The sequence below is a fragment of the Mytilus californianus genome, unplaced genomic scaffold (genome assembly GCF_021869535.1).
Source record: "Mytilus californianus isolate M0D057914Y unplaced genomic scaffold, xbMytCali1.0.p SCAF_9, whole genome shotgun sequence".
NCBI lineage: Eukaryota > Metazoa > Mollusca > Bivalvia > Mytilida > Mytilidae > Mytilus > Mytilus californianus.
In genome coordinates, this window is record NW_026262745.1 from 79,598,644 (window position 1) to 79,624,088 (window position 25,445).

The window sequence follows — 25,445 nt, forward strand, 5'->3', positions numbered from 1 at the left end:
ACTATTCCTTATCTTCAGGATAGAATGATGTAAAAAAGGAATTAAAAGTTTTTATAAAACAGTTATGAATATATCTTGCTTTATATCAAAATGATTAATAAGATGCATATTGTCATAGTATAATGATTCTCTGATTGTGAAACACTTCTATCTAATATGATAACAAGCACAAAGGTATAACATAGGATTATTTATAATAGACTGTAAAGTACATAATTTGTTCATTTCTGCTTAATGTCAATCAGCAAATATTTCATGTTAATTAATGACTTAAACAGCTAACAATAAATTATAACTGAAGGTCCCTGCATGTAGATCTTTAAAAATATAATTTCCCTTCCTTTAAAACAAACAATTTTTACATAGATTGTAACTGACGGTCACTGCAAGTACATATTTCACAAGAACTTTATTTAAAGAACATGATGTGGTGCCCTTTCAAACCAGTATTACAAAACAGTGCTGTTTTTATAAGACACTGCAAACTTTTTCCAAAATACTTCATGATGAAATCTTAATTTAACTTACCAAATGCTAGATCAATTTGAACAATATATTTAAATATTTCTTTTAATAAAACTTTCTACCTAAATCTTCACACATTTGAATAGTTTTTTAAAACTACTGCTTTCATTTGTTACTTATATTCAGAATCATTGAAAACATCAAAGAAATATATTGAATATGGGCAACAAATCGTAGCATATATAAAACTTAAAAGCTGTTATAAATATCATTTAAATCTATTACCAATAAATCTTAAATTTGATTAAACAAAAAGTTGATTCATACCAAATATATAATTGACAGGTTCCTTATTTAATGGGTTACAATATCAATAAAAAAAAAGCTGCGCCATGAGAGCATGATACACCCATCACCCTTTTAGCTCCTGTTTATGCTTTAAATGAATTTATATGATCAACTAGAAATACTGTGAACACTGCTCAAATTGACCCCCCACCAAAAAAAAAAAGACATGCACACATAGCAGTACCCACTGACACAAAACATGAATAATTTGGCACTATTAAGGCTACCTCAAGTTGAACTAAGTTTGAGGCTTTGATTTTTGAAAAGAATGTTATTCTATAACCGTGTAAAGTGTGAAAAATGGGAGCTTATTTCAACAGATATAAACAAATCACTGAGTTTCAAGAAAACTGCTGAAAGGTCTTTTTTAGTTATTGTCCAAATACTGGAAAATCCCCCCTTTTTATGAATAAAGTCCCAATAATCCTAAATGTACAATCAGAAATTTTTAAAAATTGAAAGGCAACTTATGTCAATATATATAAACAATTCACCAGTTTCATGAAAATTGGTGAAAGTGTTTTTTGAGTTATTGTTTGAAGTGTTGACGACGGACAGACCGACAACAGTATACAATAATACTTCCTGTAAATGGGCATATAATAAAAACTAAATGCTGAATTTGTCTACATGTACATAATGAACAAAAGGGGTCACGAAAAAAATTTGAAATATGCCAGACATAAAGAGATTTTAAATTAAAAGGCATCTATAGATCATAATTCTTTCTGAGCTTTTTAAAAAATATACATCTTATTTTTACATTAAATGAACCGTAATGTGAGCTTAAATACATACGTGATATAAACCATTGTTCTTTCTGAGCCTTTAATCTGGAATGAACTCTCTGAACATGCTCAGACTGTTTCTTTTCTTCATCTTTTAATTTCTCCAATAAAGTTGTACACCTTTCCTTTTCTTTTTTCTTTTTACTTTGTGGCTGAAAATTAACATATTTAAAAGGTAAGTATATCGATTCAATACATTGAAAGAAAGACAATGTCAACTACTTTTTGTGAATTTTGTACCATTCATGAATACATAAAACTTCCTCACATAAACAGCTAAATTCAAGCTCAGATCATATCATAATTTAGGATTAATTATTGTTAAATTCATATATGATTTATTATAAAACAACATGTCAGGTAAGTTGATATCCCCCATCATTCCTCAATGCGATGATATAAAATGACTAACCAGATCTTTGTTATCTTCAATAGTGTTGATTTGTGAGTCCAGGCTGTTCTTCTGTTTCTCATACACACTGGTAGGTACAGCTAAGTCATACACTGATAAAGACCAGAATGTCACAAAGAAGTAAGGGCTGTGAAAAAAAAGATAGAAACAATGTTTATCAGATGGTTAATCATTTTTGGTATTGATCACCAGCTAGTACAGTGAAGGGAAGGACAATTAAATAAGTCATACAAAAGTATCAAACATACAAGAAAGCAAAATGAAAAGTCTGTCCTATGGAAGAAATAGTCTATAAAATGTCATTGAATTTTTTCAGTGGACTTTAATACAGCATAGAAACTATTATCATTAAAGAATTCACTGAGCCCTGTGTCCCGCATGCGATTGCTTTTTTCAGTGTAACAGTGTGTTGATTTATTGATAAACCCACAAAAAAAAAAATTTTTTGCAGATGCTATTTCTTGAATTTGAAGATGAGCTTCTGTGCAAGTTTTATAACAATCCATAAAGTTATTGATGTCTTAAAAAACTTTAACCACGACTGAACCTAAATGTTGACATGGTCAATGCTAAATGTAAGATCTCTCAAGTCTCACTTCTGCGACTTAAATATCTCAGGCTCAGTAATAGCTCGGTTTAGTTTTGGTTTGCTGGTTCATTGACACATACCCCAAGTATCCTTTTATTGGTGTATAACATCCTAACAAATATGTGACATAAACTAACCTGAGATCATCCCATACTTTAGCATTATAGACAGGACGTATTGAGTTTATCACAGGTTCTATGTGTGTTACTAAAACTAACCTGAGATCATCCAATACTTTAGCATTATATACAGGACATATTGAGTTTATCACAGGTTCTATGTGTTTTACTAAAACTAACCTGAGATCATCCCATACTTTAGCATTATATACAGGACGTATTGAGTTTATCACAGGTTCCATGTGTTTTACTAAAACTAACCTGAGATCATCCCATACTTTAGCATTATATACAGGACGTATTGAGTTTATCACAGGTTCCATGTGTGTTACTAAAACTAACCTGAGATCATCCCATACTTTATCACAGGTTCTATGCGTTTTACTAAAACTAACCTGAGATCATCCCATACTTTAGCATTATAGACAGGACAGGACGTATTGAGTTTATCACAGGTTCTATGTGTTTTACTAAAACTAACCTGAGATCATCCCATACTTTAGCATTATATACAAGACGTATTGAGTTTATCACAGGTTCCATGTGTTTTACTAAAACTAACCTGAGATCATCCCATACTTTAGCATTATATACAGGACGTATTGAGTTTATCACAGGTTCTATGTGTTTTACTAAAACTAACCTGAGATCATCCCATACTTTAGCATTATATACAGGACGTATTGAGTTTATCACAGGTTCCATGTGTTTTACTAAAACTAACCTGAGATCATCCCATACTTTAGCATTATATACAGGACGTATTGAGTTGATCACTGGTTCCATAACACCTTCTGATGCTTCTATATACCGCTGTGTCTGTAATCAACAAAGTTTCTTTTGTAATGTTTAATTTAGGCAACATTTTAAGCAGAGTGCCTGATAAGGGTTACATAATATGCCTATTCAAGTTTAAAAACAAAATATCATGATTCATTTAGATTTAATACATTTCTTGAATTTAAACAAAACTATAATATATACCCACTACAACCATGACAAGACACAGAGAGACACAAGAGACAGTCTGATTATTCCACTAAGCATTTAGTTCTGCTGTTTTCATAATATTCCAGAAAATCCCAACAATTAAGTCTATCAAATGTCTACAAGACACCATGGCCCACAACTTATAAACTGATATGGAAGAAACAGACTAAAAACATACTATCACATACTATTGTAAAAAAATACCTATCGAAGCTAGAATAAAACTTAATTTCATATAGGGTATTGTAAAAGCCTAACCAATGGAAAATCAACTATTAATGGTTTACCCCTTAGTGCTCTACATTCCTCTTTAATATAAGTGGCTAAATCATTTTCATAATACTTGTATTTAAAGTTTCACATCAAGACACAAAAGTCACAACTGCAATTACAAAATGTCTGTTTTTTAAATAACAAAGCATATATAACCTTGAAACATCTGTTTAATGCACATATATATATAATACCTTTTGCTGACTGGAGGTCTGTTTGTTAGCTTTGTCAATCTTCCTCAGTTCATCATACTTCAACTGAAAATATATGCAAAGTTAATGTGTTTACCATGATCTCTTTGTTCAATATTCACAAATTTAATGGGAATTTTGTTATCTAAATCAAACTGCTATAAATAAAAAAAAATCATCTTGTGTAATATTCTTTTACAATTATTCTAAAATTAAATCCCATTTTGTCATTTTGGGGTTCTCACATATTTGCTGAACTATAAAAGTATCTTTTTTGTTTTGCATGTTATACTTGCAAGGTAATAAAAAATAAATGGAGAGTGTGTCCATGGTGTCCCCATGGACACAGATGATGCCCCCACTTGCATACAACATTATAAAGGGGCATAACTCAAGAACAATTAAAAGTGACGCTACCCAAATTTGTACTTGATCTGAGTTTTGTAGTAATAAGTATTGTGTAAAGGTTCCATAATGTTTGGTTGGGGCAAACTTCAGTTACAGAACGGAAACTAAAAATTTTGCAATTTTTCGATTTATAAAGGGGCATAACTCGATAATGATTAAAGTGACGCCATCAAAATTCAAACTTGATCTGTATTTTGTGGTAATAAGCATTGTGTATAAGTTTCATAACAATTGGTTGAGGCAAACTTAAGTTAGAGAAAGGAAACTGAAAATTTTGTAATTTTTCCATTGATAAAGGGGGCATAACTCTAGAACATTTTGAGTGACCCTACCAAAATTCAAACTTGACCTGTATTTTGTGGTAATAAGCATTGTTATAAGTTTCATAACATTTGGTTGAGGCAAACTCAAGTTAAAGAACAGAAACCAATTTTGGGACGTACGTACGTACAAACGGACAAGAGTAAAACTTAATTTTTGAAGATTTCTTGCTATTGTGCAATACTGTGCAATTGAAAATTTCTTGCTATTGCACAATACTTATTATATAATAATTTACACATCCTGTTTGGTGTGTATCTCCTACCATATCATTATTATTTGCTTTTAAATATAAATCAGAAATAAGCAACTTAAAATGGAAAATATGCAAGTGTTCAGTAAACAGGAAGTTGTTGAGTGATGAATCTGAAAATGCATCACACGGTATAGCTGACTTATATAAACCCTGAAACCAAATTTCAGAAATCCTTATGATGTAGTTCCTGAGAAAGATGTGATGAAAAATATTCATGGGACGGATGGACGCACTGACCGATGGATGGACTGACGGATGGACGGACGGACAGACCGAGGTAAAACAGTATACCCCCACTTTTTTGGTATAATTATTGTTTTATTAGTGCCTGAACTTAAAATGTATACAAACTTATACATGTGTCCTTACATTTATTGCATAAGCATACTGTGTTCTACAAAGAAAGAATGCTGCATCAGCTGGCACATTGTAACTCATGATCAGTGTATCTACACTTGGAAGGCGTTTAACAAATTCTTCTGTGCTCAGCTGCATGGACAGGAAGCTACCGAACTGTACCAATGTGTCCTGACACTGCAACAAACAAATCATTTTTTATTGTTTCTATCAACAATACAGCATCAAATCATTTTATCAGTTGGAATAGGGGTTGATGCTTCCTTGACAGCGTCAAATAAAAATATTTTCAAAAACACTGCTAGATACATTTAGGCAGCAAGATTCAAATCATGTTCATATCTCAAACAAAGTCATGTGAGAGAAGAAATAACTATACACATTCCAAACCACAACACTGTAGATAAATCTGCCTTCAAAACATCCACAAAAGTTGATGGAGAGTTAAAATACCTGAGAGCTCAATTGTTATACTGTTTATTAAACAATTTGTTACAATTATCATGTCATGACTTAGCAAAAAGAAATCTAGGGAAACTCAAATATGTAAATACAAAATGTAGGTTATTGTAACCCAAGTTTTACATGACTTTTCAATTGGCAAGACATGTCCAATGACACTAAGACTTGTAGTTAATAAATTTTGACTAAACTGTAAAAATTAATCATGCATGTATGTCAAGTTGACCAACTACAGTGTTTAAAGGACAAGTAAAGTTTTGCAAACTTCCAAACCTTTGGGCAATATGAATTCTAAGAAATGATGTATACTGATGTATATTACATCAAGCTGAGCCAGATATAAGAGACATAAATGCTGACCTGATCATAGAGTTTTCCCACAAGTTTAAGATGACCAGCAGCACTCTCATGGAATATAACACCATCACGTTGTTGTGCCATCAACAGACAAAGTGACAAGGCCAGATCATGCTCCAGTAAAGTATCCTTTAACCGAGTAGAAGATTTCTTTGTATTTCTAACTTGAGTAAAGTAACCTCCCTAGAAAATATAATAAAATACAAATAAATGTTATGTTTTGTACTCAAATCATTCCTTTAAAATTCTCCACTAATCAGCTAACTACTTGTCCATCAGAAGTGGTTTCGACCCAGTGCTAGAAAATAAAAACACCAACACTTCAAAAATTTGGTGTATCCAAAACACATTTCTGGATTAACTTTCATCATATAAAAGTCACATCTCTGACCACTGTAAAAGAATAAAATGGACCAAAGACTCAAATGGCAGAGTTGAACAGAATGTTTCTTAAATAATGGAAAATGGTCTATAATGAACATGTAAGCTTTCTGTGAACAAAGTGAAGGTTCAAAAGACTTTTGAAAATTTTGCTAAAAAACAGACAAAGTACCCAAATGTGGAAAAATGAAAAAAAAAATCTCAAGTAAATCTATAATAGCAGGTGCAAAACTTCAATATGGTATTGGTCTTAGTCGTTGTCATCTGTGATATGAATCTAATATCTATAACATGTGATGAATTTCTGAGAAAAGAATTCCAATTGCCAAATGTATGGAATCTTAATTTGTTTCAACTAAAACACAATACTCAGATTTTCTATTTGGTAATTCTTTCTAAATAAATATGTCACTGAATTTTTTCTTCAAATTTTTACTTTCAGTTTTAAAATTCCATTTCCTGATTTTCCAAATGCAATTTTTCCAAACAGTAAAAATTGCCAAAATAATAAGATCTGGAGAGTAAACATTGCCTAAATAATAAGATCTGGAGAGTAAACATTGCCTAAATAATAAGATCTGGAGAGTAAACATTGCCTAAATAATAAGATCTGGAGAGTAAACATTGCCTAAATAATAAGATCTGGAGGCAAAAGGGCATGCATATTATGGACAAAATTTAATGTGGACTTTTAAACAGTTTGTTTTAGTTATATACACCATTTCAACTTTTCTGTACTAGAGTGCCTATAAATTCACTTATTGATACACACCTCTTGTCTTAACAATTCTCCTCCTGACATTGCCTCTAGTTGATCATTAGTTATTTCCTCAGACATCTCCACACCTGCCATCTTTTGTACAATTTCCCTCAATATCAGTAGGTCAAAACTAGTAAATATATCAAACATGAAGATCAAACCAAGGATTTGAAAAATACATAAATACTATTAAACATATGATTATGGGGCAATGTTTTGATATCATCTTTCTATGAGACATAGTCTGATGTGTCTTGCAAGTCCATTTGTTATCAATGATATACATGTAGATATGTGAACAAATAGATATTAAAACAAAAATAATTAACAAGAAACAAGCATGAATGTGCATCAAATGGACTATTCCATTCAGTATATTTATAACGAAAATAAACAATGGCATATGCTGTTACTAAAGGAGAAGATCCGGTAAGGGCTAACTTTGGCCTTAAATTTGAAGTACATCTGATGAAAGATTTTTGAAAGTTTATAAACACTTAAGGTTCTACTTCAGTCATTCAATTAGGTTTTGTAAAATATTTCAACTGATTTGGTCTTTAAAGACATTCAAATACAAGGTTAGATATGAAAAATCTATCAAATATGCAACAAAACGTCACTTTTCAGATGGTTTTTGTCTAATGGAAGTGGCCGCATTTGTGTTCAGTCTCAATCTTTATATATGTTATGTATTATCATCAAATACAACTTATATTTAAATATTAAGACTGAACACAAGTGTGTCAAACTACCATTTTACACAAAAACCGTCTTAAAATTAGCACAAATTCTAAAATTGTGAAGATTTTAGTATTTTTGTATGAATTAATGATGCTAGTACCTGATGCATGTGTATTGTATTGTCAAAAACAGCCCATATTTATGTTACAAAAGTACATTACTTTCCATTAAATAGCTATAAGTTTTCATTTTAAATAAATTTTTAAAATGATATATTTTGGGGCCAAAAAGGGATCTTACCGGGCCTACTCCTTTGCATAAAGCATACTATAAATGCAGTATTCTGAAGTTATATTATTTGTAGATAATAAGTATCTTTAAATTTCATAGTTTATTTAAACCCCAAAACATAAAAAACATATGAGACCTAAGGAAGGCACTTCAAAACCTTAACAAGAGGTGGGTGTCAAATTCTTTCTTGTATAGTGTAAGTGTTCTATTCTAATATTGCCTCTAAAGGGGGTTATCCCTTTTTCAAAGTGCCTTCCCTAGTTACCATATATGTTTTAATGAAAGAGCCCTAATTTCTTCTGCTACAGTAAGAATTTTCATTTATTCAATTGCTCAACTCAATGTTTGAATTCCTAAACTCATAAGCAAAGATTTTTTTCATGAGCCAAGAAAGCTAAAAAAGTACCACAAAACAAAACAAACTTTTTTGTGTTTATCATCACATCATTTAGACTCTGGTGAAAAGTTATCTTATTTGCAATCATACCACATCTTCTTATCTTTTATATAACACCTTGCGACTTACCTTTTACCAGCTTTTAGTTGATTTGCTACATACTGCATAAGTCCAGCTAATTCTACTGTGTACTTCCTACATATAGAACCAGCAAAGTTGGCAAGACCTGTGCAGAAAAAATACAAAATAATTCAATCAAAATATGAACTAAGAGGGCAAATTTCATTCCCCACGATTACGTATCAATGTATGAAAAATGTTTTTGTCTGCAAAAAATAGCTAACAATGATGCAAATATTAGAGATTCATTTAATCTCATGTGATTTTTTATGCTATCCCTTTCAGGATCAAATGTAAATTTCTTTGTAACAATTGATCTGTTTGTCTAATCACACTTCTTTTAATTCATTTGGATTGTATGACACTTACTTTGTAACCATAGAGATACATTTGTAGAGTCATGTTTCATTTTCTATTGTATGTCACTTACTTTGTAACCATAGAGATACATTTGTAGATAGATATAAAAAGATGTGGTATGAGTGCCAATGAGACAACTCTCCATCCAAGTCACAATTTATAAAAGTAAACCATTACAGGTCAAAGTACGGTCTTCAACACGGAGCCTTGGCTCACACCGCACAGTAAGCTATAAAGGGCCCCAAAAATTACTAGTGTAAAACCATTCAAACCGGAAAACCAACAGTCTAATTTATATAATAAAATGCTCCGCTAGGCGCTGCTTGATACGACCGCAGAGGTTGAACCCTGAACTGTTGGGGCAAGTATGGACACAACATTCAAGCTTGATACAGCACTGAATTTGGATTGTGATTAAATATTTGACACAGCATAGGTTTCTGACACAGAATGAATGTGGTCTAAGAACTTAAAATTTTTTTAATTTACCTATTCAAACCATATCATTATTATTTGCTTTTATATATAAATCAGAAATAACCAATTTGAAATGGAAAATTTTAAAGATAAAAAGGAAAAAAAAAAAAATCCCCCCTCAAATTTTTTGAACCCCCTTATGATTCATCACCCCCAAACTCAATCCCAGCCTTCCCTTTGTGTTACAATGTATGGTGCCTTGCAGTACAATTTCAGAGAGATCCGTACACTTGAACACAAGTCATTGTCTGGAAACTAGAAAAATGCTTGTTTTTTTGCCCCTTTTTGGCCCCAAATTCCTAAACGTTTAGGGCAATTACCCCCAAACTCTAACCCAGCTTTCCCTTTGTAATATGGAACCTTGTAGTACAATTTCATAAAGATACATACACTTACACACAAGTTATTGTCTGGAAACTAGAAAAATGCTTATTTTTGGCCCCCTTTTGGCCCCTTATTCCTAAACATTTTGGGCAATTACCCCCAAACTCAATTCCAGCTTTCCCTTTGTGATATGGAACCTTGTAGTACAATTTCAGAAAGATCCAAACACTTACACACAAGTTATTGTCCTGAAACTAGAAAAATGCTTGTTTTTTGCCCCTTTTTGGTCCCAATTACCCCCAAAATCAATCCCGGCATTCCTTTTGTGATATGGAACCTTGTGGTACAATGTCAAAGAGATCCATACACTAACACACAAGTTATGTCTGGAAGTTACAAACAAGCTTATTTTTGGCCCCTAATTCCTTAACTGTTGGTACCATAACCCTCAAAATCAATCCCAACCTTCCTTTTGTGGTATTGAACCTTGTGGTAAAATTTCATAGAGATCCATTCACTTAAACTAATGTTAGAGTGTGAAAACCAATGTGTCTTCGGATGACGACGACGACGACGCCAACGTCATACCAATATACGACCACAAATTTTTTTTTGCGGTTGTATAAAAATCCAGAAAAGAGAAACACTTATGAACCACATCAACAAACGACAACTACTGAACATCAGATTCCTGACTTAGGACAGGTGCAAACAATTGCAGCGGATTTAAACGTTTTAATGGTACCAAACCTTCACCTTTATCTGAAACAATAGTGTAACATCACAACATAGAAAGACACACTATAAAATATCAATTGAAATGGCTTAACTCAATCAAAAGACATATTAACACAAGTGAACATACACTGAACGAATAAATTTGATCTATGATACAATGTAAATACAAAATCAATAAAATAAGGGATGAATAATTAAAGTAACGGTATTATGCTGCTGTGAAATGTTAAACAATTTCAGAAAATCAATAATAACCTTAAACAAAAATTTGCCACTTACAATAATATTGTACACAGGTAAATGAAAATAATTTTGTTGTTAGGTATACAGTTTAAAAGGAGAAAGGAAATATTTTGACAAAATAAATAATTTTGATGTTCATAGTTCGAAGAAGCGAAAATTTATAGTAATACCAAACACTTATCAAAGTTGGTATATAGACCAGATATAACCCTGAACAAGTAAACATTAAATAACAAACAAGAGTGCACACGCTGAAATGTCTCGCCTTCTTTACTAATCATTGATATTATGTTGATAGTCCTAAATATAAAGCTTTATTACAACTGTCACATAAACTTAACATTAACCAAGTAAACTAAACATTGACCAATGAACCATGAAAATGAGGTCAAGGTCAGATGAACCATGCTAGGCAGGCATGTACAGCTAACAATTCTTCCATACAACAAATATAGTTGACCTATTGCTTATAGTTTAAGAAAAACAGACGAAAACACAAAAACTTAACACTGAGCAATGAACCTTGAAAATGAGGTCAAGGTCAAATAAAACCTGCGTGACTGACATATAGATCATAAAATATTTCCATACACCAAATATAGTTGAACTATTGCATATAGTATTAGAAAAAAAGACCAAAACTCAAAAACTTAACTTTGACCACTGAACCATGAAAATGAGGTCAAGGTAAGATGACACCTGCCAGCTAGACATGTACACCTTACAATCATTCCATACACCAAATATAGCTGACCTATTGCATGCAGTATTAGAAAAAAAGACCAAAACTCAAAAACTTAACTTTGACCACTGAACCATGAAAATGAGGTCAAGGTCAGATGACACCTGCCAGCTAGACATGTACACCTTACAATCATTCCATACACCAAATATAGTAGACCTATTGCATACAGTATAAGAAAAACAGACCAAAACACAAAAACTTAACTATAACCACTGAACCATGAAAATGAGGTCAAGGTCAGATGACACCTGCCAGTTGGACATGTACACCTTACAGTCCTTCCATACACCGAATATACTAGACCTATTGCTTATAGTATCTGAGATATGGACTTGACCACGAAAACTTAACCTTGTTCACTGATCCATGAAATGAGGTCGAGGTCAAGTGAAAACTGTCTGACGGGCATGAGGACCTTGCAAGGTACGCACATACCAAATATAGTTATCCTATTACTTATAATAAGAGAGAATTTAACATTACAAAAAATCTGAACTTTTTTTTCAAGTAGTCACTGAACCATGAAAATGAGGTCAAGGACATTGGACATGTGACTGACTGAAACTTCGTAACATGAGGCATCCATATACAAAGTATGAAGCATCCATCTTCTAAAATATAAAGCTTTTAAGAAGTTAGCTAACGCCGCCGCCGCCGGATCGCTATCCCTATGTCGAGCTTTCTGCGACAAAAGTCGCAGGCTTGACAAAAAGTATTACAAATAGTATCAATAAGTCAAATTAACAAGAAAGTACGATTTGAGAGTACTCGCAGATACTGACAGTTAGTTAAAAGCCAAAAACAATTAATAATAAAAAATCATGCATCAGAGACTAAAATCAAACAAAACACATCCCAGGTATTTAGTATTTTAACGTCATGGACAGTCAAAGAAGACATAACTTGTGCAATGCCAAAAATAAATGTATTGACAGGCAGTAGGATAGTTAGGAGTTAACCTCTTAATAGATAATAAAATGCTCCGCTGGGCGCAGCTTAATACGACTGCAGAGGTCGAACCCTGAACAGTTGGGGCAAGTATGGACACAACATTCAAGCTTGATACAGCACTGAATTTGAGTTGTGATTAAATATTTGACACAGCACAGGTTTCTGACACAGAATGAATGTGGTCTAAGAACTTAAAAAATTTTAATTTACCTTTTCAAACCATATCATTATTATTTGCTTTTATATATAAATCAGAAATAACCAATTTAAAATGGAAAATTTTAAAGAAAAAAAATCCCCCCCCCCCCAAATTTTTTGAACCCCCTTATGATTCATCACCCCCAAACTCAATCCCAGTCTTCCCTTTGTGGTATGGTACCTGCAGTACAATTTCAGAGAGATCCATACACTTGAGCACAAGTTATCAGTGTTCTAGGATTTTTATACATATGCAACTTTCCATGCCTTGAAGGGATAGTTGGTATCAAAAATTCACTTTCCCAAAAGTTTAACGAACTTTCCCTGAATTTTATACCATTTTAAAAATGTTTTCATAATTTTAATATTCCTTTTATCGCATGTTTATACATGTAATTTTGATTTGAAATTATGAACTCTGTTATTTCCTTTGAAATTAATTAGTTTGTCTAACTAGCTTGTGATTGTGTTGATAATTCAATGTCATGTTCATCTAGATATACAAAATAAGTGATAGTTCATATAAATGTGACATTACATCAGTAATTCAAATGTATTGGCACAAAAAAGGGATAATATCTTCAAACATTACACGCAAAAAATCATGAGTTTGAGATCCTGATATTAAATCTTTTACCGTTTGCGTTGTGGTTATTAGGTTTTTGCATCTAGATCCGATAGATACTTGACATCACGGATTTTCCTTGCTTAGCTGGCAAGCGTATTTATGATGGTGATCGCAAAACACATGCGCACCTTTTTCTCCCCTAGACTTTAGAACCCCTGCATGATTTACACCAACAACAACGATCTCTCTTTGAGATTTTGATTGAAATAAAAGAATACAAACGGTTACATCAATCGTTTGATCTGTATAAATAGGAAATTTCTGTAATTTAATTTTACTTGCCCACGGACAACAAAGGTTTGAATTTCCACTTTCCCGTGACCTAAATCAACTTGCCACTGGTGACGGGAAAGGGGAATTCTAGAACACTGGTTATTGTCTGGAAACTAGAAAAATGCTTGTTTTTTTACCCCAAATTCCTAAACGTTTAGGGCAATTACCCCCAAACTCAAACCAAGCTTTCCCTTTGTGCTATGGAACCTTGTAGTACAATTTCATAAAGATCCATACACTTACACACAAGTTATTGTCCTGAAATTAGAAAAATGCTTGTTTTTTGTCCCTTTTTTTGCCCCTAATTCCTAAAATTTTGAAGCAATTACCCCCAAAATCAATCCCAGCCTTCCCTTTGTGGTATGGTACCTTGCAGTACAATTTCAGAGAAATCCATACACTTGAACACAAGTTATTGTCTGGAAACTAAAAAAATGCTTATTTTTGGCCCCTTATTCCTATACGTTTTGGGCAATTACCCCCAAACTCAATTCCAGCCTTCCCTTTGTGATATGGAACCTTGTAGTACAATTTCAGAAAGATCCATACACTTACACACAAGTTATTGTCATGAAACTAGAAAAATGCTTGTTGTTTGCCCCTTTTTTGGCCCCTAATTCCTAAAATTTTGAAGCAATTACCCCCAAAATCAATCCCAGCATTCCCTGTGTGATATGGAACCTTGTGGTACAATGTCAGAGAGATCCATACACTAACACACAAGTTATGTCTGGAAGTTACAAAAATGTTTTTTTTTGGCCCCTAATTCCTTAACTGTTGGTACCATAACCCCCAAAATCAATCCCAACCTTCCTTTTGTGGTATTGAACCTTATGGTAAAATTTCATAGAGATCCATTCACTTAAACTTAAGTTAGAGTGCGAAAACATATGTGTCTTCGGATGACGACGCCGCCACAACGTCATACCAATATACGACCGCAAAAATTTTGCCGCCGTATAAAAATGAATGTGGGTGTGTCTTGATACATCCCGTTTGAAAAGAATACAAATTTAGTTATGTTTTAATTTGCTGATGACAAAATCGATATTAGTGCCAATGTAAACTATATTCAAAGATCTAATTACAACATTGGCAAGATAACCTTTACTAATAAGTTTGTTTAAAGGTTCGATGAGTTTACACGGATCACATAGTGATTTCCAAGCTTTTAGTACAATATTACTGTAAAATTCAGGATGTGAAATACTGTTTTTAATAAGTTTTCTACATGTACAGCCAAATTTACTAATCAAATCTTTGTATCTATGAAAGAATTTAGTAAAAGTTTTAAGTAATTTATGGTAACGAAATCCATGACTTAGTCATGTTTCATTTTCTATTGTATGTCACTTTCTTTGTAACCATAGAGATACATTTGCAGAGTCATGTTTCATTTTCTATTATATGTCACTTACTTTGTAACCATAGCGATATGTTTGTGTCATCGTGCTTCATCCTATCCCTGTCTGGGTTTGCTACAGCTTCAATGATACAATCTGGTTATAATTAAGGCAGAATAATTACCTTCAACATATAAATCAGTTGTATCTATAATTAACCCTTGAACCCACAAACATCCAAACTTGAGTCTGACTTGTATTTTGCCATTAATGATAATTTTGCAAACCTCTTATCTATTATCATGACCCTGAAAATATGAAAATGTCATACGGAAATCTATCAATAATCACTATCATTTTGAAATTACTGTTTAATAAGCAGATCTGTATCCCAAATCTTTATTGGAAATTAATTAAAATTTGTGAGCTTTTCAGAAACATGAAAAGTAAGGGTTGATGACTTTGTGCTTGATTGAATTTTTTCAGGGAACATAAATAGATAAATAAACGAGTTTTATTTGAGGCATTTGTCTAAGTATTTCAGTTTTAAAGGATTACCAGTGATGTTAAAATATGAAGGGGACCCGAATAATTCCATCCCTCACCATTATCGATCTCTCCTTCTAGTGAGGGCCTGAATTCCTAACACACTAAAAACTCTTCATGAATCCTGGATTTTGATTGGTGCCCTGTAGGAGAGGTGACCAATCAGGCTGAGTCAGCAGTCAGCTTAAATCAGAATGGGTATATCCCAAAGATTATTCTGAATGCTTGATTGATGATTTTTCATGTCTATGCATTCAGGCATTACTGTAGCCACATAGATGAGTGGAACATAAAGACTGAATTATTTGGGTTAATATGAAGATGAGAGTTAGGTACATTTTGTAAATGGATTCTTAGAAATTACTTAAAATGAATTCATTAATGTTACAATAGCAATGGTAACAAGAAATGATTGTAACAGGATGCTGTTACGAAGTCTCCCAAACGAAGCTCCCATAATTCGTAATTCCCAGGGTCACCTGACATTGGGCAACGTCCAGTGAAAATTGGTTTGGTCCAGTAAAGTTATATGCATTAGTGATGCCTGGGGACTAACCTTGTATATCATTCAAATCATCTTGGCATGACAAACCAGAATATATATGGTTTAGGGGTGGGGATCTCAACCATTTACAAGATACTAGAATATTGGGGGTGGGGAGGAACCCCTGGGGACTGGCCCTATACGTCTTTCAAATGTTCATTACATGACGAACAGGAATATATATGGTTTAGGGGTGGCGATCTCAACCATTTACAAGATATTACAAAATTGGGGGTGGGGGGAACCCCTGGGGACTGACCGTATACATCATTCAAATGTTCGAGACATGACAAATAGGAATATATATGGTTTAGGGGTGGGGATCTCAACCATTTACAAGATATTAGAACTTTCTCAAATGGCAGGGGGTCGGGATGACCCCTGGGGACTAACCCTGTCTATCATTCAAACCATCTTCGCATGACAAACCAGAATATATATGGTTTAGGGGTGGAGATCTTGACCACTTAGAAGATATTAGAACTTTCTTAAATGGCAGGGGGTGGGGGTGACCCCTGGAGACTAACCCTGTATTTCATTTGATGTGCTTTATCATGACAAACCAGAATATATATGGTTTAGGGGTGGGGATCTCGACCATTTACAAGATATTAGAACTTTCTCAAATGGCAAGGGGTGGGGGTGACCGCTGGGGACTAACCCTGTATAACATTTGATGTGCTTTATCATGACAAACCAGAATATATATGGTTTAGGGGTGTGGATCTCGACCATTTACAAGATATTAGAACTTTCTCAAATGGCAGGGGGTCGGATGACCCCTGGGGACTTACCCTGTATATCATTCAAACCATCTCAGCATGACAAACCAGAATATATATGGTTTAGGGGTAGGGATCTTGACCATTTACAAGATATTAGAACTTTCTCAAATGGCAAGGGGTGGGGGTGACCGCTGGGGACTGACCCTGTATAATATTTGATGTGCTTTATCATGACAAACCAGAATATATATGGTTTAGGGGTGGGGATCTCGACCATTTACAAGATATTAGAACTTTCTCAAATGGCATGGGGTCAGGATGACCCCTGGGGACTTACCCTGTATATCATTCAAACCATCTCAGCATGACAAACCAGAATATATATGGTTTAGGGGTGGGGATCTCGACCACTTAGAAGATATTAGAACTTTCTTAAATGGCAGGGGGTGGGGGTGACCCCTGGGGACTTACCCTGTATATCATTCAAACCATCTTAGCATAACAAACCAGAATATATATGGTTTAGGGGTGGATCTTGACCACTTTCAAGATATTAGAACTTTTTCAAATGGCAGGGGGTGGGGGTAACCCCTGGGGACTAACCCTGTATTTCATTTGATGTGCTTTATCATGACAAACCAGAATATATATGGTTTAGGGGTGGGGGATCTTGACCACTTACAAGATATTAGAACTTTCTCAAATGGCAGGGGATAGGGATGACCCCTGGGGACTAACCCTGTATATCATTCAAACCATCTTAGCATGACAAACCAGAATATATATGGTTTAGGTTTGGGGATCTTGACAACTTAGAAGATATAAAAACTTTCTTAAATGGCAGGGGGTGGGGGTGACCCCTGGGGACTAACCCTGTATTACATTTGATGTGCTTTATCATGACAAACCAGAATATATATGGTTTATGGGTGGGGATCTCGACCATTTACAAGATATTAGAACTTTCTCAAATGACAGGGGGTGGGGATGACCCCTGGGGACTAACCCTGTATATCATTCAAACCATCTTAGCATGACAAACCAGAATATATATGGTTTAGGGGTGGGGATCTTGACCACTTACAAGGTATTAGAACTTTCTTAAATGGCAGGGGGTGGGGGTGACCCCTGGGGACTAACCCTGTATTTCATTTAATGGGCTTTATCATTTAGAACATTTTCAATTAAAAAGTTTGTGTCTATCACGAACGGTTTTCAATTTATAATCATTTGAAAATTTTAAAAAATAAAATCCCATAGGGTTCTATAGTAAAACCCTCTTTTCTTTTTGCCCCTCAAAGTACCCCTTTATAAACCCCATTGCAAAAACAAAACCCTGATTGCACCACTAGACATGTTAGTCTAACATATTGTGAAACCCTAAGTTAATCCGACAAGCGGTTTTGGAGAACGGGTGCGGACAAGTTCAAATTTAAAAGCGGCAGAAGAAGAAGAAGAAGAAGAAGAAGAAGAAGAAGAAGAAGAAGAAGAAGAAGAAGAAGAAGAAGAAGAAGAAGAATAATAATAATAATAAGAACTGAGCAAAAACAATAAGTCTTCCCAAACTTCGTTTGGGAGACTTAATAACCATGTAACCAACAATTTGTTTTATAAGGATACAAGCTAACACATCATATGATAGTGATGTGAGGTACTTCAGTGAGTCAACAACAGGTCCAATAAAGTTGTCATATCTTTGGATCTGTGATAATACCTGTAAAAACATATCAACATTTATAATTGATGTATCTTTTGCATACTTCCCATAACCTTCACATAACCTTCCCATAACCTTCACATAACCTTCACATAACCTTCATGGCTATTTACAAACACTATATAACACTTAAACTATGAAGATGATGTTGGACAAAATGGTGAAGCAGCTTGCTTATGAGCAGAGCTCCAGATAAGCTGCGTATTTGCGTGATCACGCAATAAAAATAATTAAAAACCCAATGCAATTGCCCATTGCAGGGTTCAATAACCCAATTAATTCAAAGGAAAACCCAATTATATGCCAAAAACATGGGTTCTTAACGCTTTTATTCGCTATCGTTTGCGTTATTTACCCTTACTTGATTACAGTCGTCGCGTAAATCTATTTTTATAATATTTATAATTGGAAATGTCCTTTCGTTCTAAAAATAGAACCCTGCATCAAGTAGTTGTAATGGGTCCCTGTTGGAATTTTCCGTTGCTCAAAAGGTAGTACACGTGTTTATGAAAACATTTCGATCTTCTCGGCGTTTATCCAATTAGAGTGTTACATGCTGTCATATTTTTTCGAATTGCTCGGTTATCATAACATACAATGAATTAAAACGAAAGTAAATGTCCGGTAAAAATATTGAATAGAAGCATGTTTTCGGCTTCTTTTTGATAGCTGAGGGAAAGTTATGATGATAACAAGACTCAGCTAGTGATTTTAGGAAGCGGCCATTGAACGCACGGGCGTGTTTGCGTACCATAACGAGAACATTGCTAGAGCGATAAACACGGGGTTCCGTCAAAAACGAAATCAGTTGGAAAAAGTGAAAGGCCAAATCAATTATGACATGATATTAGTTTGAAAGCATCGGAAACCAAAAGTTCTGATAAGGGACAATTTAACCCAGATTTATGTAAATTGAATTAAACGAAAACAGTTTATATATTATTTATCTCATTTTAGTTGATGAGTGAATACACATATCCGTTTTTTACGTCAATGCAGCTTGACACTTTCTTTGTTTTGGTCTAATTGTTCTAGATGCTTAAGATAGTTGTCTTATTTGCAAGTGCAGTATAACATTGTCATTTATTTACTTGATGTTGCAGAATTATTTGTAAATTTAAGTTGAATGTGGTCTCCGTCATTATAAACCACCCTATAAACCTCAAGGTTTTGGGGTATATCTTAAATCTGGAAACTACTTTTTATTTTTATTAAAAAGTAGATCTGGCAAATAGGTGAAAGGACTGGCAAAACTTTCTTACAGCACCTAAATTTCACATATATTACAAAAAAATCTAAACACTTAGCCACACCTACCCCAACTATAATTAAACTGTAGGGTGATCATATGGGATCTAGAAAGGCAATTAGTTCCTGTCCAACTAGTGACACCAGCTGCAGTTTACATAAGTTTTGAGAAAATACAAAACTGACAGAACGTTTAAAACGGGACACAAATTAAATGTACAATTGCTCGTCAGTGGATAAACCAAATAAAACAGCTAGCACATATTCTACAAAGAAAGAAACACATTTAAGATGGAAACACATCTGGGGTTGATATAATGTGATTATAACATGCCTAAATATTCAATATTGTGTTGATGAAAAAACCCAATACATTAAGGAGCTTGGTGGTGAAAAACCCAATTTGATATTTGCTTGAGGGGTGAATTGGAATTGATAATGCAATTAAAAAACTTTAAAACCCAATTACATAAAAAAATGGTGGGTAAAAACCCCAATTTGTGAATTCTTATCTGGAGCTCTGTTATGAGTTTTTTAATTCAATTCTAATTGAACATGTACACTTATGCTAATTGAGAAACACTATTTATTAACTTAATGTTATCTCACACCACTTAGTGGTGTGCACAACTGATCCTGTAGCCACAATATAGTTCATCTTTTTTCTAAATCTACATGTATAAGGGAAGCATTCAGTATCTTGCTGACAGTTTTCTTGTTGCCCAATTTTACATTTCTTTGACTTCTATGATATATTCACAATCATAATGAAGTGTCTCAAAATTTTATTCAACATAGTGGGAGTTGTTTTCACCATGAATATTAAAAAAGATGTGGGTTAAATGTCTATGAGACACAAACACAGAACAATCATAAAAAAAAAAACAATTCAACTTGTTTATAGACTTTTATTATTTGTTCAAATTTTTAGATTTTTAATGCTTCAATGAATTTCAAGTCCAAATGTTACCCCAGTCAGTGTATACTACTACTATGTTTTAGTCCAAAAATCACTGATCTATTTACTTACATATTCAAACAATACACCAGGATTACTGTGACTCAGTTTCCCAAGCTGTCGTCCAGAGGGTTTCACATTCTCCTTAGACAAACGTCTACAAAAATATTACATGAATTTAGTGCATTCCTGGTATTTATTCAGTTTATAGTCGTCAGAATATTTTTTCACCATTTGCATATGTAAATTATTTCTCAGAAAAATTAACCACTATTGAAATAACTTTCAGTGATACAAAGAAATTAACTAGATTCAACATAGGCTACACTAGAGAAAATATTTTGCAATCCTTTATCTTACTCCTTAATACTGCGTGCTTAGCAGAAAAACTGGAAATATCAATTTTAAAGTCTTTGGATTGACCCATCCAGGGTTCCAACCCACGACCTCCTGCACTTGAGGCAAACATGCTACCACCACAACACCAAGAAGGTCTGCTGACAAGAAAATCACATATATGAATTGATAAAATATAGGTGATTTTTTTTTTATAACCAGCATTTATTCATTTGGTTTATTAATCAGCAATCCATTTTGTAAGTATGTAATTTTGTGAAAATGTAAATGTTTTAGGTCTGATATCAATATTTAAGAGAAGTAATTAAATGACCTTTATATTTTATTTAGGACTTACTTCATGATGTATTTAGCTTTCTCCAGACAATCAGCTCGGATACAGATCAACTTAGAATGCTGACTGTATGTATCATTCTTCCAGTTCCCATACAATCTATACCTGTAGAAACAGTAAAAATCACATATATATATGATAAATAAGGTAAACATTTTCTTTCTATATAATCAATTATCACATGATACAATACTGCTTGTGAATAGGCTTCCCTTACACAAGTTTTGACTATACATTGTATGGCCTTTTAGATAAAATGTTCCCCATGTATTCATAAATGATTCTTAGAGTTTCTCATAAAGGTTAAAACAGAAAAGTACTCTTCTTAGAAAATTGAAAGCTCAACTTGAACATGTTAAAATACAACATTTTCAGGAATAAGCAAAAGAGATTTTTAATACACTAATTGTAAACAGTGGTAAGTTACCTGAGTTCATATGGATATAATTTGAGAAATGACCATAACTCCTCGGACAAACAACAATTATTGGCCAGCACGGACATACTAGGTAGGAGTACTTCATCCAACATGTTGAGGAAGCCATAGTAAGCTATATCATCTTCTGGTGTAATGCCTCCATCCTGCCTCTGTAACAAAATAACAAGGATATTATAAATAAGTCAAGTGAACCAACACATTCTGGTGTAACGCCTCCATCCTGTCTCTGTAACAAAATAGCATAGTTATTATAAATAAGTCAAGTCAACCAACACCTTCTGGTGTAATGCCTCCATACTGCTTCTGTAACAAAATAACAAAGTTATTATAAATAAGTCAAGTGAACCAACACCTTCTGGTGTAACGCCTCCATCCTGTCTCTGTAACAAAATAACAAAGTCAAGTGAACCAACACCTTCTCGTGTAATGCCCCCATCTTGCCTCTGTAACAAAATAACAAAGATATCATAAATAAGTCAAGTGAACCGACATCTTCTGGTGTAATGCCCCCATCCTGTCTCTGTAACAAAATAACATAGTTATTATAAATAAGTCAAGTGAACCAACATCTTCTGGTGTAATGCCCCCATCCTGCCTCTGTAACAAAAAAACAAGGATATCATTGAGATGGGAACCATCTCTGTGGGCCCCGCTGTGAATAATGTGTGGTAAAAAAATTGTATCTTTATCATTGGACATGGGGTTGTTAACTGAAACCGAAGTTTATGACCTTGATCTTTGACCTAGGAAGTTGTACATAAATTATGACACACCCTCTGGTGTTGATTTATATACATGTCAAGTATAAACTTTGAAATCATATCGGTTCTCAAGATATAGAGCGTACATAATCTTTACCATAGGACATGGGGTTGTCAACTAAAACCAAAGTTTTTGACCTTGACCTAGGAAGTTGTACATAAATTATGACACACCCTCTGGTGTTGGTTTATATACATGTCAAGTATAAACATTGAAATCATAACGATTCTCAAGATATAGAGCGGACATAATCTTTACCATAGGACATGGGGTTGTCAACTAAAACCAAAGTTTTTGACCTTGACCTTTGACCTAGGAAGTTGTACATACATTATGACACACCCTCTGGTGTTGGTTTATATACATGTCAAGTATAAACTTTGAAATCATAACGGTTCTCAAGATATAGAGTGGACACGATCTTTACCATAGGACATGGGGTTGTCAACTAAAACCAAAGTTTTTGACCTTGACCTTTGACCTAGGAAGTTGGCGGGGCCCTAATAAGTCAAGTGAACCAACACCTTCTGGTGTAATGCCTCCATCCTGTCTCTGTAACAAAATAACATAGTTATTATAAATAAGTCAAGTGAACCAACATCTTCTGGTGTAATGCCCCCATCCTGTCTCTGTAACAAAATAATAAAGATATTATAAATAAGTCAAGTGAACCAACATCTTCTGGTGTAATGCCTCCATCCTGTCTCTGTAACAAAATAATAAAGATATTATAAATAAGTCAAGTGAACCAACATCTTCTGGTGTAATGCCTCCATCCTGCTTCTGTAACAAAATAACAAAGTTTTCATAAATCTTAAAGAAATTTTTCATTAACTCTAATATGCATTATTCTTTTTTAATCTCGACAATGTAGAATTTCTAACTATGATGAGGAACAGTGGTGATTTCTATTTTTTCCTACATCTTGAGCTGATTTCAAATTACCACTTTTCAATATAGAACATCTTACCTTGGACATAAATGTTTTTCCAAGTCTTATTATCTTGGCAATAAGAACTGGATCATATGCTGTGTATGGGCCCAGATAACGTAAAATAGAAAACACTTGTAGGTGCAACTCTCGGTAAGAATTCACTTGTGGAACCTTCTTGTCTTGTTTTATCTTCCCTTTTAATATCTTCTTAGGAATGCCACAATTCCTGAAAAGAAAACAAAACCATTATTTGCCAATATGAAAAATATATCCATTAAACAATCAGATTATTTCTGACAATACAAATAAGACATTTTCTAATTTGTATCTCATATATTACAAATTCATGTTCATTTGATAAAACTGAATGTAAGCAACAACATCTACTATTAAAATCAATACTGCAGTACAAGATGAGATAAACCCACAATAACAATCTACACATGTAAATCAATACAACTTGCAACTCACTGCAAAATACAAATGCCATTTTTTACTTATATATCAGGATAGGCTTATAAATAGTACATGTATTTTAATTGGTTCTTTTATTGTGCTGTTTGTCATGTCTAATTTGTAAATCTTGCATAAATTTTAACAACTAGGAAATTGTGATAAGTTCAATTTACCTTTACCCCATCATTTATATTTAACTGAATTATTTGATTGACTGATGGTTGCTTAACCTCGAGCTACAAAAAAGGGGATTGACCTGTGGCGTCGACCTTGAAGGTAATCACCCTACCAATAAACAAAAAATGCATTTAAATAACTAGAGGCTCTAAAGAGTATGTGTCGCTCACCTTGGTCTATGTGCATATTCAACAAAGGACACTCGCCAAAATTATAGACAAGAATAGAATTCATGACAAAAATCTGTTTTGTTGATCCATATCGTCTTAATTGTAGATCTTGTCTTGCTGATCATTTTTGCTTATCTAAGTTTCTATCTATCTATTATAATTTTTAAGATATAAGGCAAAAACGAAAAAAATTGGTAATAATCGTCATCAAAGGGCAATAACTCTTATAAGGAGTCAACTGATGATTTCAACCATGCCTTGTAGAACTTGTCTTGCTGATCATTTTTGCAATGAAAAGTTTCTCTCTTATCTATTATAGTTTTCAAGATAAAAGGCAAAAATGAAAAAAAATGGTAAAACTTATCATTTAAGGGCAATAACTCCTATAAGAAGTCGTCTGACAGTTTTGATGTATAAAAACTATTGGTAAAGCTCAATGTTCTGAACATTTTTGCTCTTGTCAAATTTTCTCTACCGTAGAAAGGCTTGTATAGTCCGCGGTTTTATTCTCCAAAATTGGACCTTCCAGACGGGGTGCGGACTATAGAGTACAATAAGCAAGAAATAAGAGAAAAATTTCAATTTCGCGGGCGAAGTGGTTTGTTTACGTTCCGCCATCTTTGTTATTTATATTGTAGAGGGCGCTCTTATCATTTTTCAAACTAATAATTTTAACTCATCCATATTAATAAGTTATTTCTATTCAATATCAAATTAATACTGATAAATATAAAAACTAAACCTTTCATTACAAATCTCTCGTTTCTTTTCAATGCATTAGTTGAAATAAACTGGTATCTGCTTGATTGAAACGATACAAACATAGTGAAAA

General features: G+C 33.5%; 1 protein-coding gene across 3 annotated transcripts in view; it reads right to left on the bottom strand.

Annotated features, from left to right (window-relative positions):
- The window catches only part of LOC127715725 (THO complex subunit 2-like), an 87,582-nt gene that overhangs the window by 44,238 nt on the left and 17,899 nt on the right, over positions 1–25,445 (bottom strand). For all 3 annotated transcript variants that reach the window (XM_052221888.1, XM_052221889.1, XM_052221887.1), the window contains exons 11-24: positions 23,847–24,036; positions 22,103–22,263; positions 21,679–21,780; positions 21,057–21,141; positions 18,682–18,775; positions 15,322–15,402; positions 8,976–9,072; positions 7,490–7,607; positions 6,340–6,519; positions 5,530–5,694; positions 4,179–4,241; positions 3,446–3,540; positions 2,014–2,140; positions 1,612–1,753 (exon numbers count right to left, since the gene is read on the bottom strand). In XM_052221888.1, coding sequence (XP_052077848.1) covers positions 1,612–1,753; positions 2,014–2,140; positions 3,446–3,540; positions 4,179–4,241; positions 5,530–5,694; positions 6,340–6,519; positions 7,490–7,607; positions 8,976–9,072; positions 15,322–15,402; positions 18,682–18,775; positions 21,057–21,141; positions 21,679–21,780; positions 22,103–22,263; positions 23,847–24,036 — 1,700 coding nt within the window. The remainder of the gene's footprint in view (positions 1–1,611; positions 1,754–2,013; positions 2,141–3,445; positions 3,541–4,178; positions 4,242–5,529; positions 5,695–6,339; positions 6,520–7,489; positions 7,608–8,975; positions 9,073–15,321; positions 15,403–18,681; positions 18,776–21,056; positions 21,142–21,678; positions 21,781–22,102; positions 22,264–23,846; positions 24,037–25,445) is intronic.